General features: G+C 44.9%; 1 protein-coding gene across 3 annotated transcripts in view; it reads right to left on the bottom strand.

Moving 5' to 3' along the window:
• Positions 1 to 646, bottom strand: part of SNX9 (sorting nexin 9) — a 116157-nt gene extending 115511 nt beyond the window's left edge. For all 3 annotated transcript variants that reach the window (XM_078370362.1, XM_035297038.3, XM_008995302.5), the window contains exon 1: positions 458 to 646. In XM_078370362.1, coding sequence (XP_078226488.1) covers positions 458 to 469 — 12 coding nt within the window. In that variant the 5' untranslated portion in view covers positions 470 to 646. The remainder of the gene's footprint in view (positions 1 to 457) is intronic.
• Positions 647 to 16735: the final 16089 nt, after the last annotated feature.

Raw genomic sequence — 16735 nt, 5'->3', positions numbered from 1 at the left:
TCGACTCCTAATCGCCTCGCGGGGCCGAGGGTCCCCCGGGCGCAGCAGAAGGGGACGCGGAGACGGCGGACAACAGGGAGCGCCTATCGCCTAGGGGGCCTCCTAGGGCTGCGGGAAGTTTCCGTCCCGCTCCCACGGCCCCTCCCGGAGAGCCAGCCGCAGCCCACTCTCTCAGGTGCAAACTTCGCAAACCTAGCTGCGCCCTGGGACCCGACCCGCGTCTGCGCGCAGATCCGACGCCCTCCCCCAGCGCGATCCCGGCGGTCCCCACAGCCCGCCGCACCCATGCCCGGAGGGGGCTGGCTGGGCCGCGGAGCCGTCCGGGAACCCAACCGAGGACGCGGCGTGGCTCCTCGGCGGCCCCCGTTCCCGACCCTCCCCGCGGCCCCGGCCCCGACCCTCCCCGCGCCGCTGTGGGCCTGATCGGCCGGCCGGGCCTGCGCCGCGCACCCCTCACCTTGGTGGCCATGGCGGGCGGGTCTCCCGGCCCGGGACGGCCGGCTCGTCTCCTGCGTTGCGGATGGTGGTTCCGAGCCGCGAGGGGGTGGGCGGCGGCTCCGGATGGGCCCCGGCGCGGCGGCGACTGCTTCGCCTCGGCCCCGAGTCTGGACGCTCAGGCCCCGCCGCTGGGCGCTCTGCGACTCCCGCGCCGCCCGCTCCTGCAGTTCCTGAAAGTCCCCGGCTGCGCGGCCCCCGCCCCTGCCGGCCGAGCCTCCCATTTACCGCGGCGCGCGCGGCGCCCGGCGGAAGCGCGCCCTGGGCCCTCGGCCGCGGCCCGGCCTCCAGGCCGCCCCCGCGCCGCGCCACCGCCCGGCCCCCTTCGTCTAGGCTCGGGGCCGCGTCCTGAGCTGCGGTAGGGTCGGGGCGGGATCCCGGAGCCATGTCCGGCAGGCCGCATAGCCGCCCCACGGAAAGCGCTCCGCGGCCCACCGAGCTGCTCGGGGGAGCCGAACCCCAGAATCCGTTCACGCTCGGCCGGCGCCGAACGCCGTGGCTCGGGGCTTTCCGTGCAAGAGGCGGGAGGGGGCGGCAGGAACTCGCGAAGCGCCCTGAAGGCAGGAGCCCCCCCACCCCGCGATTTGTGCCCTACGCCGGTGCTGCTGCGGGGTCGCGGTGCCCTGGCCCGAGTATCCTGAGTACCACATAAACAGCCGGGAAGGAACGGAGCAATGGCTTCCTGGGCCTCTTCCTCTCGCCCGGAGGCTCCCTCAGGCCGGGGTCCTGGCTTGGAGCCCCTGGAACGGGACCTTGGGGGCTTCGTTCTGTGATCTCCGGTTAACCTCCTTCTGGACTCTTGATACGTTTAAAAATGCCCGAGTGCCCCAGAGGTTTGGGGAACAGCAGGATCTCTGAAATGGAAATGAGGGTTCTAAAATTGTCCATCTTTCTTGTCAGTGGTTTTCTCCAGAGTTGGATATATATATATATATATATGGGAGTTTTGAATAAAAGAATGACTTGAATTGAGCAGCAAGATTTTTCACTCAAGGACAAAACACACGACTGGAAGATATTTTAATTGGCATACTAGTGGAGTACTTTGTTATTATGAGGGATGTATTTGTAAGAAGAGAACTATCAGATCAAATCTAAATACTCCATAGTATTTAGAGTTAATGTCAAGTTTGTGTCTTTTTAAATATGTTGTATTTGACCTGAGATTTCGCTAGTTCAATAATGGAGATTAAATACGGTATTGCAGAATTTTCTGTGAATTTTTGTGTTTGTCTAGCTCATGGTTAAAGCTGTAGTCATCATAATATGCATAGTTTTCTTTCCCCGTAAATAAAATGTTGGAGGCCAACATTCTTTGACAACCTGCTTGCTGTATACTAGGCTTTTACATCCCCATCTCATTTAATCCTTGTAGGAAACATGTGAGAAACTCATCATTGTCCACTGTTTACAAAGATGAGCCAATCAGGGCTCACTTAAATAACTTGCCCCTTTGGTAATACTTATTCAAATTGAAAATGACCATAACCTTGGACCCAGCAGCCCTCCTAGGAATTTATCCTCCTGTCAAACTTGTACAAGTGAGCAAAGATGTTCATCAAAGATAGTTCTTTAATGACTCCAACCAGAAAACACTGTATGTGTTTATTAACAGGACTGTTTCAGTAAATAAGATACATCCTTTCAAACAAAATAGTAGGAAGCCCATTAGAAAATAATATTTTAAGTGATATTAAGAAAGATAAAAAGAACATTATGTCTAGTACATTTGTGTAAAAAAAAAAGGAAATATGTTATACATTCCTAGAAAATTTCTGAGAAAGATTCGCCAGATCCTGTTGTCAGAGTGTTTGACCATGTGTATGTATTACTTCATTTAAAAACTGAAGTTTGTATTCTAATAAAGAATGAAAGAAATAACTTGGCTAAGAGCACACACTAGTATATGGAAAAGCCAGGATTTGAATTCAGACCATGCCATAAGTAATGAGTTTTTCATATTCTTTAAATTTGAAGTCTGGGTACAGCTCTCTCTGCAGCCGTTCAGCAATGCATCCTTTGATAGAAGGGTGCAAAGTTAGGGGCACACCTGTGAAGACAGGCCTTTCCACACGCTCATCTGGCAAATAGTCATCCTGGGCATCTGGCACCACGAAAGCAAGAAGACCAGAGACTTCAAGCTTTTCCTTCCTGAACAATTTCCATAACCCTGGCTTTATTTTTTAGAAGTAATGGTGGAGGGTTGATGTGGGAGGGGTGTTTGGGCCCAGGTGTTCAACACCAACCTGGGCAACATAGTGAGACTTCATTTCTGTTTTTTTGTTTTAATTAAATTTTAATTAGTTACTTTTTAAAAATTTTGTTACTCTTTTTTTAGTTAAAAAAAAAAGAGCAAGACTCGGTCTAAAGAAAAAAAGTACCTAAAAAGAGATAAATGTGCACTTCCACAATAAGCCACACCGAAGGGATTTTGAACGTAAGTAAAATCTTTATCGCATTTTAAATAATGAGGCTATATATCTCCAGTAAATAGTACTAAACTTAGCAGTTTTATTTTTATATACATTAGTCAAAATCAACATTTCTCATGAATGTCGTTATAGAGGAGAATCAGTTTCATAGAATATATATAGAGAGACAGAGAGGCTAGGTCTCCCTCTGTCACCCAGGCTGGAGTGCAGCAGCGAGATCTCAGCTTGCTGCAGCCTCCGCCTCCCGGGTTCAAGTGAGTCTCCTGCCTCAGCCTCCCCAGTAGCTGGGACTATGGGCACCCGCCACCATACCTGGCTAATTTTTTTTTGTATTTTTATTAGAAATGGGGTTTTGCCATGTTGGCCAGGCTGGTCTCTAACTCCTGATCTCAAGTGATCTGCCAGCTTCAGCCTCCCAAAGTGCTGAGATTACAGGTGTGAGCCCCTGCACCTGGCCGTGGCATTTGTCTTCTGCTTCCACTTGATCACCCATGCACATCTCTCTTCTGTCCACTTCCTTTAAGCAAGCTTCCTCAGCACCGATGCTCTAGATAGACCTGCTTTCAGAACTCAGATTCCAGACCCCAGGCCATGCTAAATTCAGCTTTTCCTCCATAGCTTGAGCTTCCATTACTCCAGGGGTGAGAACACAATGGATTCGTTAAGTAATTGGATTTACATTTGCAGACTGCTTTTGGTTGTTACTAGATTGCACTTTCAAAAGAAAAAGACCTGTAGCCAGAGCAACAGAGCCACTCTCACCTTTTGTTTAGGCTTTGGACCTCACCTTTTTTTTTTTTTTTAATCATGCCAACGGAGATAAAGTGATTAGGATTCACAGGAAGCCTCCTCCAGCCACGCAGCTGTGGAGACAGGAAAATAATGGCCACCGAGTCTTCCCTGGGTTTTTTTAGTACAGTCGGGTGTTTCTATTCAAAATTAGATTCTCCTTGTGTTTTCGATAGCACAGAGCCCAACTAAATGCTTGGTCAACTAATGGGAAACTAATGCAGAAAAGTGCAACTGTGCAAACTCAAGTGGAACATAATGAAAACGTGTGATGCTCACCTCATATGAGGGTTGGAGGATGAGAAGAATGTACTAATGCATTCAGCCTGTGTCCGGAGCAAGGGGATACCGCCTCCTCTCACTTTAGGGTATGAATTCAGTGAGGTTAAAGAAAACCTCTGGGTGACCTTGAAAATAAACAGTGGAAAGGAGTGTAGCTGGTGCTTTTCCAATGCTAATAAATGTATGATGTCCTCACCTTGAACCGGATGCTGTTAGAGGTGAGGGAGATAAAAGTCCCTGCTCTCTTAGAACTTAACTATCTGTAGAGGGTGGGAAAGACAATAAACTACAAATAAATGTCTAATGTGTCAGGTGCTTTTATAAGTGCTCTGAAGAAAAATAAATCAGGTAACCTTTATGGTGATAAAGAGAAGCAGGAGAGGTTTTTTTTTTGTACTTTAGGTTCTGGGGTACATGTGCAGATCTTGCAGGGTTTTTGCGTAGGTACATACATGGCAAGGTGGTTTGCTGCCTCAATTCCCCCATCATCTATATTTGGCATTTCTCCCCAGTTTATCCCTCCCCAACCTCCCCACCCCACTATGTCCCTCCCCTAGTCCCCACCAACTGACCCCTGTGTGTGATGCTCCCCTCCTTGTGTCCACGTGTTCTCGTTGTTCAACACCCACCTATGAGTGAGAGCATGCGGTGTTTGATTTTCTGTTCTTGTGTCAGTTTGCTGAGAATGATTGTTGGGGTCTGGCACGTCTGCCGGGGGGCTACCGACCTGCGGGAGTCCCCGAGACTGCCAATGTAGATGTCTCGTTCAACCTGAGGGAGAGAGTGCGCGGCAGTGAAAGAAAATAGTAAAGCGGAGTCTGGAGGTCTAGTAACTTACGGTCACAACGCAGCAGGTTTATTCTTGTGGGTTACAGCTTTTATACCTTTTTTCTTGTTACATTTACTTTATCTCAGCAGAAAAGGGGTAAACAGAAAGGAAATAGAAACTCCATAAAAATAGTTATCAGGGGCTTGTGATAACCACTCACAAAGCAGTTTAAGGGGGCTTGTGATAATAGTTTACAAAGCAGTTTATGTTTTTCAAAGATACACAGTGCAAGCAAACAATGGTGCCCTTAAGGTGGCTTGTTAATCCTGTTTTCCATCAGGAGTTAGATCAAAGGCTTAGCTCCAGGGAAAATATGGGCAGGGGTCTCTTGTCCCTCTTAGGCATCTCAATTGTAGCAAGTTTATTGCTTACACAGAGACTGATGGGGACATGAAAGCAGACAGCACAATGTCCTCATAAACCGCAGACCTTTGCTTTGTATTCTGTTTTTGCCTCAGTGACTCAGCCCGCAACCTTTGTCTCAGTTCGACAGCCCTCGAGAGTGGGGAGTGCAGATAGGTCCAGCAGCCAAGATGGGGCGAGTCACGCTAACTGTCTCAAGCCCTTGGCGCGAACGCTGCACATGATGGTTTCCAGATTCATCCAAGTTCCTGCAAAGGATACGAGCTCATCATTTTTTATGGCTGCATAATATTCCATGGTGTATATGTGCCACATTTTCCCTGTCCAGTCTATCATCTATGGGCATTTGGGTTGGTTCCAGGTCTTGGCTATTGTAAACAGTGCTGCAATGAACATATGTGTGCATGTGTCTTTATGGTAGAATGATTTATAATCCTTTGGGTACATACCCAGTAATGGGATTGCTGGGTCAAATGGAATTTCTATTTCTAGATCCTTGAGGAATCGCCACACTGTCTTCCACAATGGCTGAACTAATTTACACTCCCACCAACAGTGTAAAAGTGTTCTTGTTTCTCTACATAGGAGAGGTTATTTTATATGAGCCTTCCCCTTGGCATTAGACTAGCTGAGTGTATGGATAAAAGTGTATGATTTTAAAATTGTGTTTGTTTTAGTTGGTTAGCTGATTGGTTTGTTGTAACCTTGGTTCCATTTTGACTAAGTCAACGTTTCTCTTTCAATTGTCTGGGAGACATGGAGCCATAAACAGTAAAGGAACAGTGTCTGAAACTAGAAATTGAGCAGAAATCTGACTGCTAGCACCTTAGCAGTCCAGGAAGGGACAGTTGGTATGCACAGAGAGAGACTGGAGGCATGGGAGGCTGCAAGGATGGCAGAGGTGGCAGTGGCAGGCAGGGTTAGGCTGGAACAGAAACTGTTTGCTCGAGGTTTCTGTACTAGACTGTATGCTGGGTTTGGGTAGTTCTGACTCCCAGAAGGATTGAGCTGTGAGGTGAGGGCAGCAATATAAGATTGGCTCACCAGTTGGCTTCCCAAATGAAGTCCCAGCCTGTAGGATCCCTGGTTGTCATGAAACTGCCCTAGGATATTCTTTTAATTCTTTGACCTGTTATGGACGGGCTGGCGTGAGTCCTTGAAGACATACATGCATTCAGTGACTGGGCACAAAGAAGTAATAGTGGATATAGGTAGCAAAGGACATTTTGCTAGTTCATGTGTCATTGCTCAAGTTACAAACTGTGATGGTTAATACTAAGTGTCAACTTGATTGGATTGAAGGATGCAAAATATTGATCCTGGGTGTGTCTGTGAGGGTGCTGCCAAGGAGATGAACACTTGAGTCCGTGGGCTGGGGAAGGCAGACCCACCCTTAATCTGGGTGGGCACCATCTAACCAGCTGCCAGCACAGCCAGAATATAAAGCAGGAAGAAAAACATGAAAAGGCTAGACTGGCCTAGCTTCCCAGTCTACATCTTTCTCCTGTGCTGGATGCTTCCTGCCCTCGAACGTCAGACACCAAGTTCTTCCGACTTGAGACTCAGACTGGCTCTCCTTGCTCCTCAGCTTCCAGATGGACTATTGTGGGACCCCCACCTTGTGATCACATGAGTTAATACTTAATAATATTCCTATATATATAAAATAAACTCCCCTTTATATATATAAACTTCCCTTCATATATATCTATTTTATATATATATTATATATATAATATATATATATATCTTATTAGTGCTGTCTCCTGTAGAGAATCCTAATGTGATTGTGTGAGTTAATACTTAATAAACTTCTATATATACATATATAATAAACTCCCCTTTATATATATATACATATATGTCCTATTAGTTCTGTCCGCTCTAGAGAACCCTGACTAATACACAAAGTATAGAGAGTTCTTTTTTAAACAGGGTCTCACTTTGTTGCCCAGCCTGTATAGAGCAGTGATGTGATCACAGCTCACTGCAAACTTGACCTCCAAAAAAAAAAAAGGGCTCAAGTGCTACTTTTTTTTGTTTTTTTGTGAGTTGGAATCTCACTTTGTTGCCCAGGCTGGAGTGCAATAGACGATCTCAGTTCACTACAACCTCTGCTTCCAGGTTCATGCAATTCTCCTGCCTTGGCCTCCTGAGTAGCTGGAATTACAGATGCCCACCACCACGCCCAGCTGATTTTGTATTTTTAGTAGAGACCGGGTTTCACCATGTTGGCCAGGCTGGTCTCAAACTCCTGATCTTGTGATCTGCCTGCCTTGGCTTCCAAAGTGCTGGGATTACATGTGTGAGCCACTGCGCCCAACTCAAGTGCTACTGTTAAAGCTAAAAGCTCCACATAACATGGTAGCACATACTGACACACGCTCCCAAATGCTTGCTTTATGGAGGGCAACTCTAATGACAGTGTTTGCTAATGAATATTTAGCAAGTACAGGACATTTACTGTGACCACCATGATTTAGAGCCAGACACTGCAAATTACGTCCTCCATCCCTTTTGAGTCCTGTTCTTCCCCAGGACGTTGATCAGAAAGGCCACTCACTGCTGAGTGCTGAACAGATGGCCTTGGCCCTGGCATCTGACATCCTTGGCTTGAAACTCACTTCTGCTGCCTGTCACCTGTGTGAACTTGAGCAGGTGCTTTGATCTTGATCCCCAGTACCAACGTCTGTCTTTGTCTGTTCAGGCTGCTATAACGTAATACCTTAATCTGGGGTGGCTTATTAACAACAAATGTTTATTTGTCATGGTTCTAAATGCTGAAAAGTCCAACCTTAAGGAGCCAGTAGATTCAGTGTCTGGCAAGCGCCTCCTGGTTCATGGGTAGCCATCTTCTCGCTGCGTCCTTATGTGGTGGAAGGAGGGAGCACTGTGGGATCTCTAAGGCAATAATCCTAATCGTGAGAGCTCTGTCCCCATGACCTGATCACCTCCCAAAGCCCTCACTTCCAAATACTGTTACATTGGGGTTAGGATTTTAACATCTGAATTTATGGAGGACACAAACATTCAGTCAATAGCACAGCGATATTGCCCTGAGTTTGCTTTGAAGATTCCATGAAACTAACTTTTAACTGTAGTAGCAGGAAGTCCTAACAGATCTTAATACTTATTATAACAATGTGGTTGGTTGGGCTTCACGCTGGTGGTGGCCAATAATTTACTGCCCTTCTCAGATCTGTGACAAATTTCCCGAGCTACTGTTTTCCGATGATGACAGAGTATTGAGCACATCCAGTACCTGTATTTACTCACTTGTACGGCATTGCTTTCTTTCTCTTTCCAGTCATTCATTTAATTCCTCAATATTCTCTTTCTTTTACCCCACTGTGTTTCATTTCAGTCCCCTGGTATATTTCATCTCTTCTTTTACATGTCTATAGAATATCCCTACCTCTAGTTTCTCAGGATTTTTCCATCAGCAACTTTTCTGCTTTTTAAAACCATCAAAGCTTTGATAAAGTAAGAAAATGTCAAAATGCAAAATATCCTTTTAAGTAAACAAGTGCATAAAGCTCACAATCCCAGTAAATACAAACTCTGCATTAGTTTTAAAACAGGTAACAAGTTTAATGTTATACTCTTTAGAATTTCTAGCTTAATTGAAAAAATATTAAGTAAATGACTGTTTAGAAACAGAGATGTTTCTTGTAAATAGTTCTGATCTACCTGTTATCTCCCATGTCAATACTTGCAAAGTAAAGGGGTGGTTTTCAGGGGACAATTGTGTGTTCATTGACTAGAGGCAGGCACACAAGATCCCTGGCTTGGTACTCGAGGATTTAGGAAGCAGGGGTTCCTCTCATGGCTAGTTTGTTCTGTTAACTGCTTCTTATTTCATGCCTAAACTATCTATTGAGAACCTACAGTGTGCAAAGTGCTATGGTCGATAAGATAAAGTCATGAAAAAATGCATTCTGTGTGCTCCTAGAACTTAAAATCCCATAAGGAAAAGAAAACATTCATCTTAACACCCTAGGAGAGCTCTGGGCCAGGTGTGGTAGGTCATACCCAATATCCCAACACTTTGGGAGGTGGGAGTATTGCTTCAATTCAGGGGTTCAAGACCAGCCCGAGCAACATTGTGAGACACTGTCTCTACAAAAAAATAAAAATTAGCCAGGTGCGGTGGTGTGTGCCTGTAATCCCAGCCACTTGGGAGGCTGAGGTAGAAGGTGGGAAGATTGCTTGAGCCCAGGAATCTGAGGCTACAGTGAACCAAGATTGTGCCACTGCACTCCAGCCTGGGCGACAGAGTGAGACAAGATGCTATCTTAAAAAAAAACAAACAAACAGAAAAAACCCAGACAGTTTTGACTGGCTATTCACTCTTACTTAGCATCCTCTGCTCCTTCCTGAAAACAAAACTCTCCTATTATGGCAATGAGACCCACTTGGAGAAAAGAGAAACACCTGTGTTTTAGAGAACCTGTGGTTACAGAAATAAAGAAGGAGAAACAGCAGTGAAGAGCAGAACAATTTAGGGAAATCAGTCAAACCACACTGCTCCTACCTCAAAACCCAACTCACCAACCCCACGGCCTTGCAATCAGCCCCAGCCTCCAAGCCTTCACTGAAACTTGGCAATTACAGACTAAGTTAGCACATTCTTTTGAAAATATAATTGTATTGGAAAAGAAAGGGGGGAGTAAGGACATATTGATCTCTTGCATAAAACTGGCCTGATAGTCAATAGATTGAACGGAATGGAGGGGAAGTGAGTATTTTTGTACCACGGTTTCTAACGCTGAGGAATTGGATATCTATAATCTGAGGAGCCCAAGTCACTTAAGATGGGAACACAAGCTATTTCCTCAGTGGACAGAGTTATCAGGACTGGCTGCGAAATGTGTGGGGCCACCACAAAATGAAAATGCAGGGCCTCTCCTTGAAAAATTACAAGAATTTCAAGACAGCAGAAGAGAATTGAACCAAGCCTGGGGCCGTCTATTCTTGAGGCCCTGTGAACTGAATAGGCCCATGATGCTGGCCCTGACTATTGTTTTTTCATAGGTAGTTGTCACTTATGAATGGAATAATTAGGAAAATTCAACAGAAGGTGGGATCTGAGCTGTCTTGAAAGACATTTTTCAAGACAGAAGGATGGCGTGAATCAAGACACAGCGAGGACGAGGACGCAGTTCAGGCTGCATTTCCGTTATCAGCTAGAGACCATGTTTACTGGGGCAGAAGTTGTCATGTGGGAGTAAGTCTAGAAGGATGGGTAGAGGACAGACTATGACATTTGAAGGCCATGGGAAACCATTAAAAATTATCTCAGTAATGTTTTTGGAAGATAACTTTGGCAGTGGAATGTAGGAGGCTTTGGAGCAGGCCCACTCTCGAGGAAGAAGACCAGTTACAAGGCTCTTACGGAGTTGAAGGCATTCCTTCATCCAGTGGTTATAGCCACGCTATTCTGAAATATTTTCCCCCTTCCCTTCTCCAGGAACTTGGAACTGTTAAATAATATTAGCTGGAAGCCATTGGTTTGGACTGAACTCCTGCACTAGGCCTGAGAGACCAAACCAAGATGGAATGACTCATGCTGAAGTTTCATGCCACCGAGCCAAAGCTACATTGACTATTTGACCTTCCCAAGAATCAGGAGAGAGAGAGATAACAGCAAATTCTCAAACAGGCCGGTTTTAGCTGGCACGGTAAGCAAGTTCCTTCTGCTTTCACCTTTACAAGGAAAGCAGCTTTGAAAAGACCAGTGTGCATTTTGTTCTCTGATGCCACTTTCCTCACCCTTTTTCTGTCTAGAAAACCCAAGTCCTCTGCTCGATAGCATATTCTATACTGTACCGTGAAGGGTTGCCTTATTCTAGAATTGCAAATTAGAGCCCGTTAGGATTTTTTTTTTTTTTTAAGACAGTCTTGCTCTGTTGCCCAGGCTGGAGTATAGTGCCACGATCTTGGCTCACTGCAACCTCCGCCTCCTGGTGATTCTTGTGCCTCAGATGCCAGAGTAGCTGGGATTACAGGTGTGAGCCATCATGCCCAGCTAATTTTTGTATTTTTACTAGAGGTGGGGTTTCACTATGTTGGTCAGGCTGGTCTCGAACTCCTGACCTCAGTTGATCCACCTGTCTCAGCCTCCCAAAGTGTTGGTTTTACAGATGTGAGCCACCACGCCTGGCCAGTTAGGATCTTTAACCTAAATTTGTTGTAACTGTGTTTTTTGATGGTATCTGGAGACCACAAAGGGACTCAAAGCACACTGCTGACAATTCCTGAGATTCTCTGAAGGATGAGAGGTGCTGCTGACCTCTTAAGGTCGTCTGTCTTCCTCATGGAGCCCTGAAGATTGTAAATTCCTCTCCAGGCTAACTCTGTACTGAGCTGCGGCCCCCACACCCTACCTCCTGATCTTTTTGGCTTTCAAATCCATGTGCTGTGAGAAAACACATGACCTTGGTCTGGCTACCAAGGGTTAGTGCTGTGAGTGCTGAGAGAGAGCATATGGTCTTTCGGGGTTTGCAGTGGCTGACAAGTTACTGGCAAGAGTGGATGTCGTGACAGAAACAGGATGGGGTCCTGTAGGGAGGCCTCGGGTGTCTGATGGGGTCTGACAGAAACTGGCAGTAAACGGCAATTTTACCAGAGGTATGAATTTGACTTTCAGAAATTCTTTGTAGGAATGTTGTACTCTATCCTTTCCCTCTTTTTCCTTGCACACGGATCACTGTGATCACTAACAATAGCTGTGTTGATATTTGAGTCATTGTGGGATTGCTTTTGTGCATGGTGATAGAAATTTATCTTCAATTTCTTAAACACGGCTAATCAGTCATCAACCATCATTAACTGACAAAACAGCTGTATCCTCTCTGATCTGCCATGCCGACTGCATCATACTACATGGATGGGTGTGTTTCTGACTCCTGGATTCCATTTAGTTGGTGTATTTCCTATCTCTAGGTCGATGCTACTTTGCCTTAATTACTCTGTTTTTATAATATCTTATAGTATCTTATCTATTACAACAAATAACCCCCAAATTTCTGTGGCTTAACTGAAAATTTCCCCCATTCCCAAAGATATTGGTTGCTTGGGAGGCTGGGGAGTGCCTTGCTCTGCAGAGTCATTCAGGGACACAGGCTTTTCCATTTAGTGACTGCACCATCCCAAAAGTCTTCAGGGGCCCTCACTGAATCATCAGCATCTGGCTGCCATGTAGGGGAAGAGGGAAACCATTTACACCCACTTTACACTGGCCAGGTCCAAGCACTTGGCCTCATCTAATTATTATTATTATTATTATTATTTTGAGACAGAGTTTCGCTCTTGTTGCCCAGGCTGGAGTGCAATGGCGTGATCTTGGCTTACCACGACCTCCGCCTCCTGGGTTCAGGCAATTCTCCTGCCTCAGCCTCCTGAGTAGCTGGGACTACAGGCATGCGCCACCATGCCCAGCTAATTTTTTGTATCTTTAGTAGAGACGGGGTTTCACCATGTTGACCAGGATGGTCTCAATCTCTTGACCTCGTGATCCACCCGCCTCGGCCTCCCAAAGTGCTGGGTCATCTAATTTTTAAGCAAGGCTGGAAGTGCAATCTGGTTGTATGCCCAGAGGAAGAAGGAAATGGGTTTGGTAAATACGCTGTCTGCCATGATATCACACAGGGATACAAATAGGATATGTCAAAATTAAACATGTAACTGAACTGATCCTCCAAAATTCTCTCCTGATCTTACCACTCTTTCTCTATTTCCTAGCTCTTTCATTAATTGGACATATATCTGTGGAGAGCCCACTAGACTTTGTGGTAGGCAGCCTCTGAGATAGCCCTCAGTGATATCCTTTTCCCCCATTTATTCCCTATAAAATCCCTTCCCCTGGAATGTGATCTGAACTTATTGAATTGTTTTTAATGAATGTAATAGGGTTGAAGGGATGGGTGTCACTTTCAAGATTAGATTATAAAAAGACTGTGGTTTCCAACTTGGTTGCTCTACGATTCCCTGTCTTTCTCTTTCTGATCACCAGCTACCATGTCATGAGGATGTACGGGCAGCCACTGGAGAGAGTTCCGTGGCCGAGGAACTGAGGCCAGCCTGCCAAAACATGACTAAGTTTTTATCTTACTGAGATTTCCGAGGCTTGCCAACAGTCATGTGACTGAGCTCGCATATAAATTCTCCAGCCCCAGTTGAGCCTTGAGGTAGCTGCAGGCTTGGGTGACACCTAACCGCAACCTCAAGAGAGACCTCCAGCCAGAGGCACCCAGCTAAGTCATGCCCCAAATAAACGTCTGTTGTTTTAAGTGGCTGAATAGTGGGGTAATTTGTTTTGTAGCACTAGATAATCAATATAACTTTGTGTTAATTACCAGGGACAACAGTTAACAAGGCACATTTTGCTTAAGGAATCACCATGTTCTCCCCCTAAGCATGAAATCTTAGGATCACTTTTGACTCCTGACTTTTTAAAAAATGAGTTCCCTGTGGAGTGACAAAGTTTGTAGTCCAGTGACCTCCACTATCTCTAGCTTCCACATTTGAAGGTAGTCCACACTCATTCCCTATCTTAACTTTGTACATTTTCTCTTTCCTTCCTACTCATCTTACACTGCATTTGTAGCAATTAGCCTCTACTCCAATGATGCTTTTTTATTTTTAAGCAACTATAATATATTGAATAATTTGTATAACAATACATGATCATATTTTCTGGATGGCAGAGTGGGTGGGGTGATCCCTAATCATGGCTCTGGAATAGATAGCATGAATGACTCTAAGTCTGAAGACCCTCTTGAAGGAGCACAGGAGAACCACCATCTCTGGAGGTGACACAAATACAAACTGATTTCATCAAGCCACTCTTTTGGCTAAAGCATTTTGACTCCTTGTGACTCCAAGAAAACTGCATTTTTGTGTATGTGTGTGGGCTGGTGTTAGCTGAGTCTTTACTCACTTTAAGAAAGGTGAGTCTTTCGTTCCATAAATGAGAAGGGAGGAAACACAGGCATCAATAAAGGGTGATTCAAGGAAAAAAATGGTATTTGGGCCGGGCGCGGTGGCTCATGCCTGTAATCCCAGCACTTTGGGAGGCCGAGGCGGGTGGATCACGAGGTCAAGAGATCGAGACCATCCTGGTCAACATGGTGAAACCCCGTCTCTACTAAAAATACAAAAAATTAGCTGGACATGGTGCCACGTGCCTGTAATCCCAGCTACTCAGGAGGCTGAGGCAGGAGAATTGCCTGAACCCAGGAGGCGGAGGTTGCGGTGAGCCGAGATCGCATCATTGCACTCCAGCCTGGGCAACAAGAGTGAAACTCCGTCTCAAAAAAAAAAAAGAAAAAAGAAAAAAATGTTGAGGGTAATGCAGTGCTGGCAGAAGATCAGACATACAGACCAACAGAACAGGAGAGCCCTGAAACAGACCTCATATTGATCCTCATCAAAGTTGTCCAGGCGTTTCAATGGGGGAAAGACAGTCCTTTCAACAAATGGTGTCTTAACGACTGGATGTTTTCATATTTAAGAAAAACAAACCTTAACCTTTAGCTCACACCATACACAGAAATTAGCTCAAAATGGTTCGTGGACCTAAAAGTAAGAGCTAAAGCTACAAAACATTTATGCTGTTAATAATATTCCCCTATTATCCTTTTAATGTCCATAAAATCACTAGCGGTATCCTCTCTTTTATTACAATTACTGTTAACATGTGTATTCTCTGACGTTTTCTGAGTGTTAGGTGCTGGTGGCTGCATCCTGCAGGAGTTGGGGCCCCGGAGAAGATGAGGGCCCTGCAGAAGCCTGGTGCTGGGCACGCTGCCCACACCCCAGGAGCGCAATCTGGGGAAGCCGTGCACAACGCGAGCATAGCAGAGCAGAAGGAAAAACTTCTTGCTCTTCCAGGTGCCCCCTACTGATATAGCCTAATATCAAGCTAAATATCAAAGAAAACATGTTTAAAGGGCTCAGATCCCTTTTCACAGAGCTGGCAAACAGGGTCAATTTGGAGCTGAGAGGCAAAAACATCAGAAACATACATAAAGTGGTTTGTTAGGCAACAAAAGCTAACTGATGGAGATGTGTATCAGACCTTTGAGTTTATCTTCTAAGTCTTTTAACCTGTTTACATTTTCCCCATCTCTTTATCTTTCTCTGTTGTACTCTGGGATATTTCTTAAAGATTTAAGTCTTTCCTTAGTAAGTCCAATCTCTTGTTAACCTAGCACTTGAATTTTAAATTTCAAAAAATATATATTTTTATTTCTAGAGGAGCTATATGGATCTTCTCACATAGTCTGGTTTTTAAATGATGATACCTTTTGAACATATAATTTTAAACACTGATTTTGCCAGGCCATTTCCAGTTCTGTTGCCATCTCAAGTTCTTGCTAACCTTTCTGTTTATTGTGCCTCTGGTGAATTGTTTCTTCCTGCGGTTTATAATTTTCTTTGTGAGCTCGTTTCTTTAGGATTTTTTTTTTTCCTGAGAAAGTCACTTGTATTTTCAACGAAGAAAATATCTTTTGGAAGTGTTTTATATTTTATTCTGCTACACAAGCAGAGATTTCACCAGTGAGGGACTAATTTTCGTATTAAAATTTTAGCTTGGAAATTTTCACAAAATGAAGGCGCTGCGAATTTTGACTCCATACCTCTGCATAGTGCAGATTTGGAGCTTCAATATTTCGCTGGGAATCTCTTTCTTTCCAGGCCCCTGTCTAGGGTACACTTTATTGTTGTTTCCTGGGATAATACAGAGTTTCTTTGTCCCCTTTCATTGAAAGGATAGCTTCTCCAGAGTCTTAGTTTGTTTGGGAGGTCTCAGTTCTAGCTCTTTGCCTCATGTGGGACCAGGATGACATCTCCTGCCTTTGCTTCAGTATTAAAATCCTCCTCCTAGCCTTTGAGGCCTAAATGCAATTCTAATTCCTGACCTCATCCCAATATATGAGACCTCAAGTTATAAATTTACTACTCATTTTGATAGTAAGTTCCTTCCTTGTTTCTGGTTCCTGAGCTTTTGAGCTCAGCTATACATTTTAAATAAATTTGCTATATTTTACAGAGTGTTTCTATGTGTTTGTGGGGAGATAAGATAAAGAGAGAGTAGGGTCTGCATTAGCTAAGTATGCCATCTTTCTGGGACCTGAGTTTTAGCTCTTTCATCATTTTAGAATTTACAAATGAGTATTTTAAGTGACAGAGAAACATGATCAAATTTATTTTATAACAATTCTGGTAGACCCAAGAATGTGTTGCGGAAGAAAGTGACTCATGACTTGGGGGTCAGTTAGAATGCAATTGTAACAGCACTTTTTCTTTTCTTTTTTCGAGACAGAGTCTCGCTCTGTTGCCAAGCTGGAGTGCAGTGGTGCGATCTCAGCTCATTGCAACCCTCGCCTCCTGGGTTCAAGTGATTCTCATGTCTCCGCCTCCCGAGTAGCTGGGACTACAGGCATATGTCACCACACCCAGCTAATTTTTGTATTTTTGGTAAAGATGGCGTTTCACCATGTTGGCCAGGATGGTCTCAAGCTCCTGACCTTGTGATCTG

The sequence above is a fragment of the Callithrix jacchus genome, chromosome 4 (genome assembly GCF_049354715.1).
Source record: "Callithrix jacchus isolate 240 chromosome 4, calJac240_pri, whole genome shotgun sequence".
Classification (NCBI taxonomy): domain Eukaryota; kingdom Metazoa; phylum Chordata; class Mammalia; order Primates; family Cebidae; genus Callithrix; species Callithrix jacchus.
This window is presented reverse-complemented; position numbering and strand designations above follow the sequence as displayed.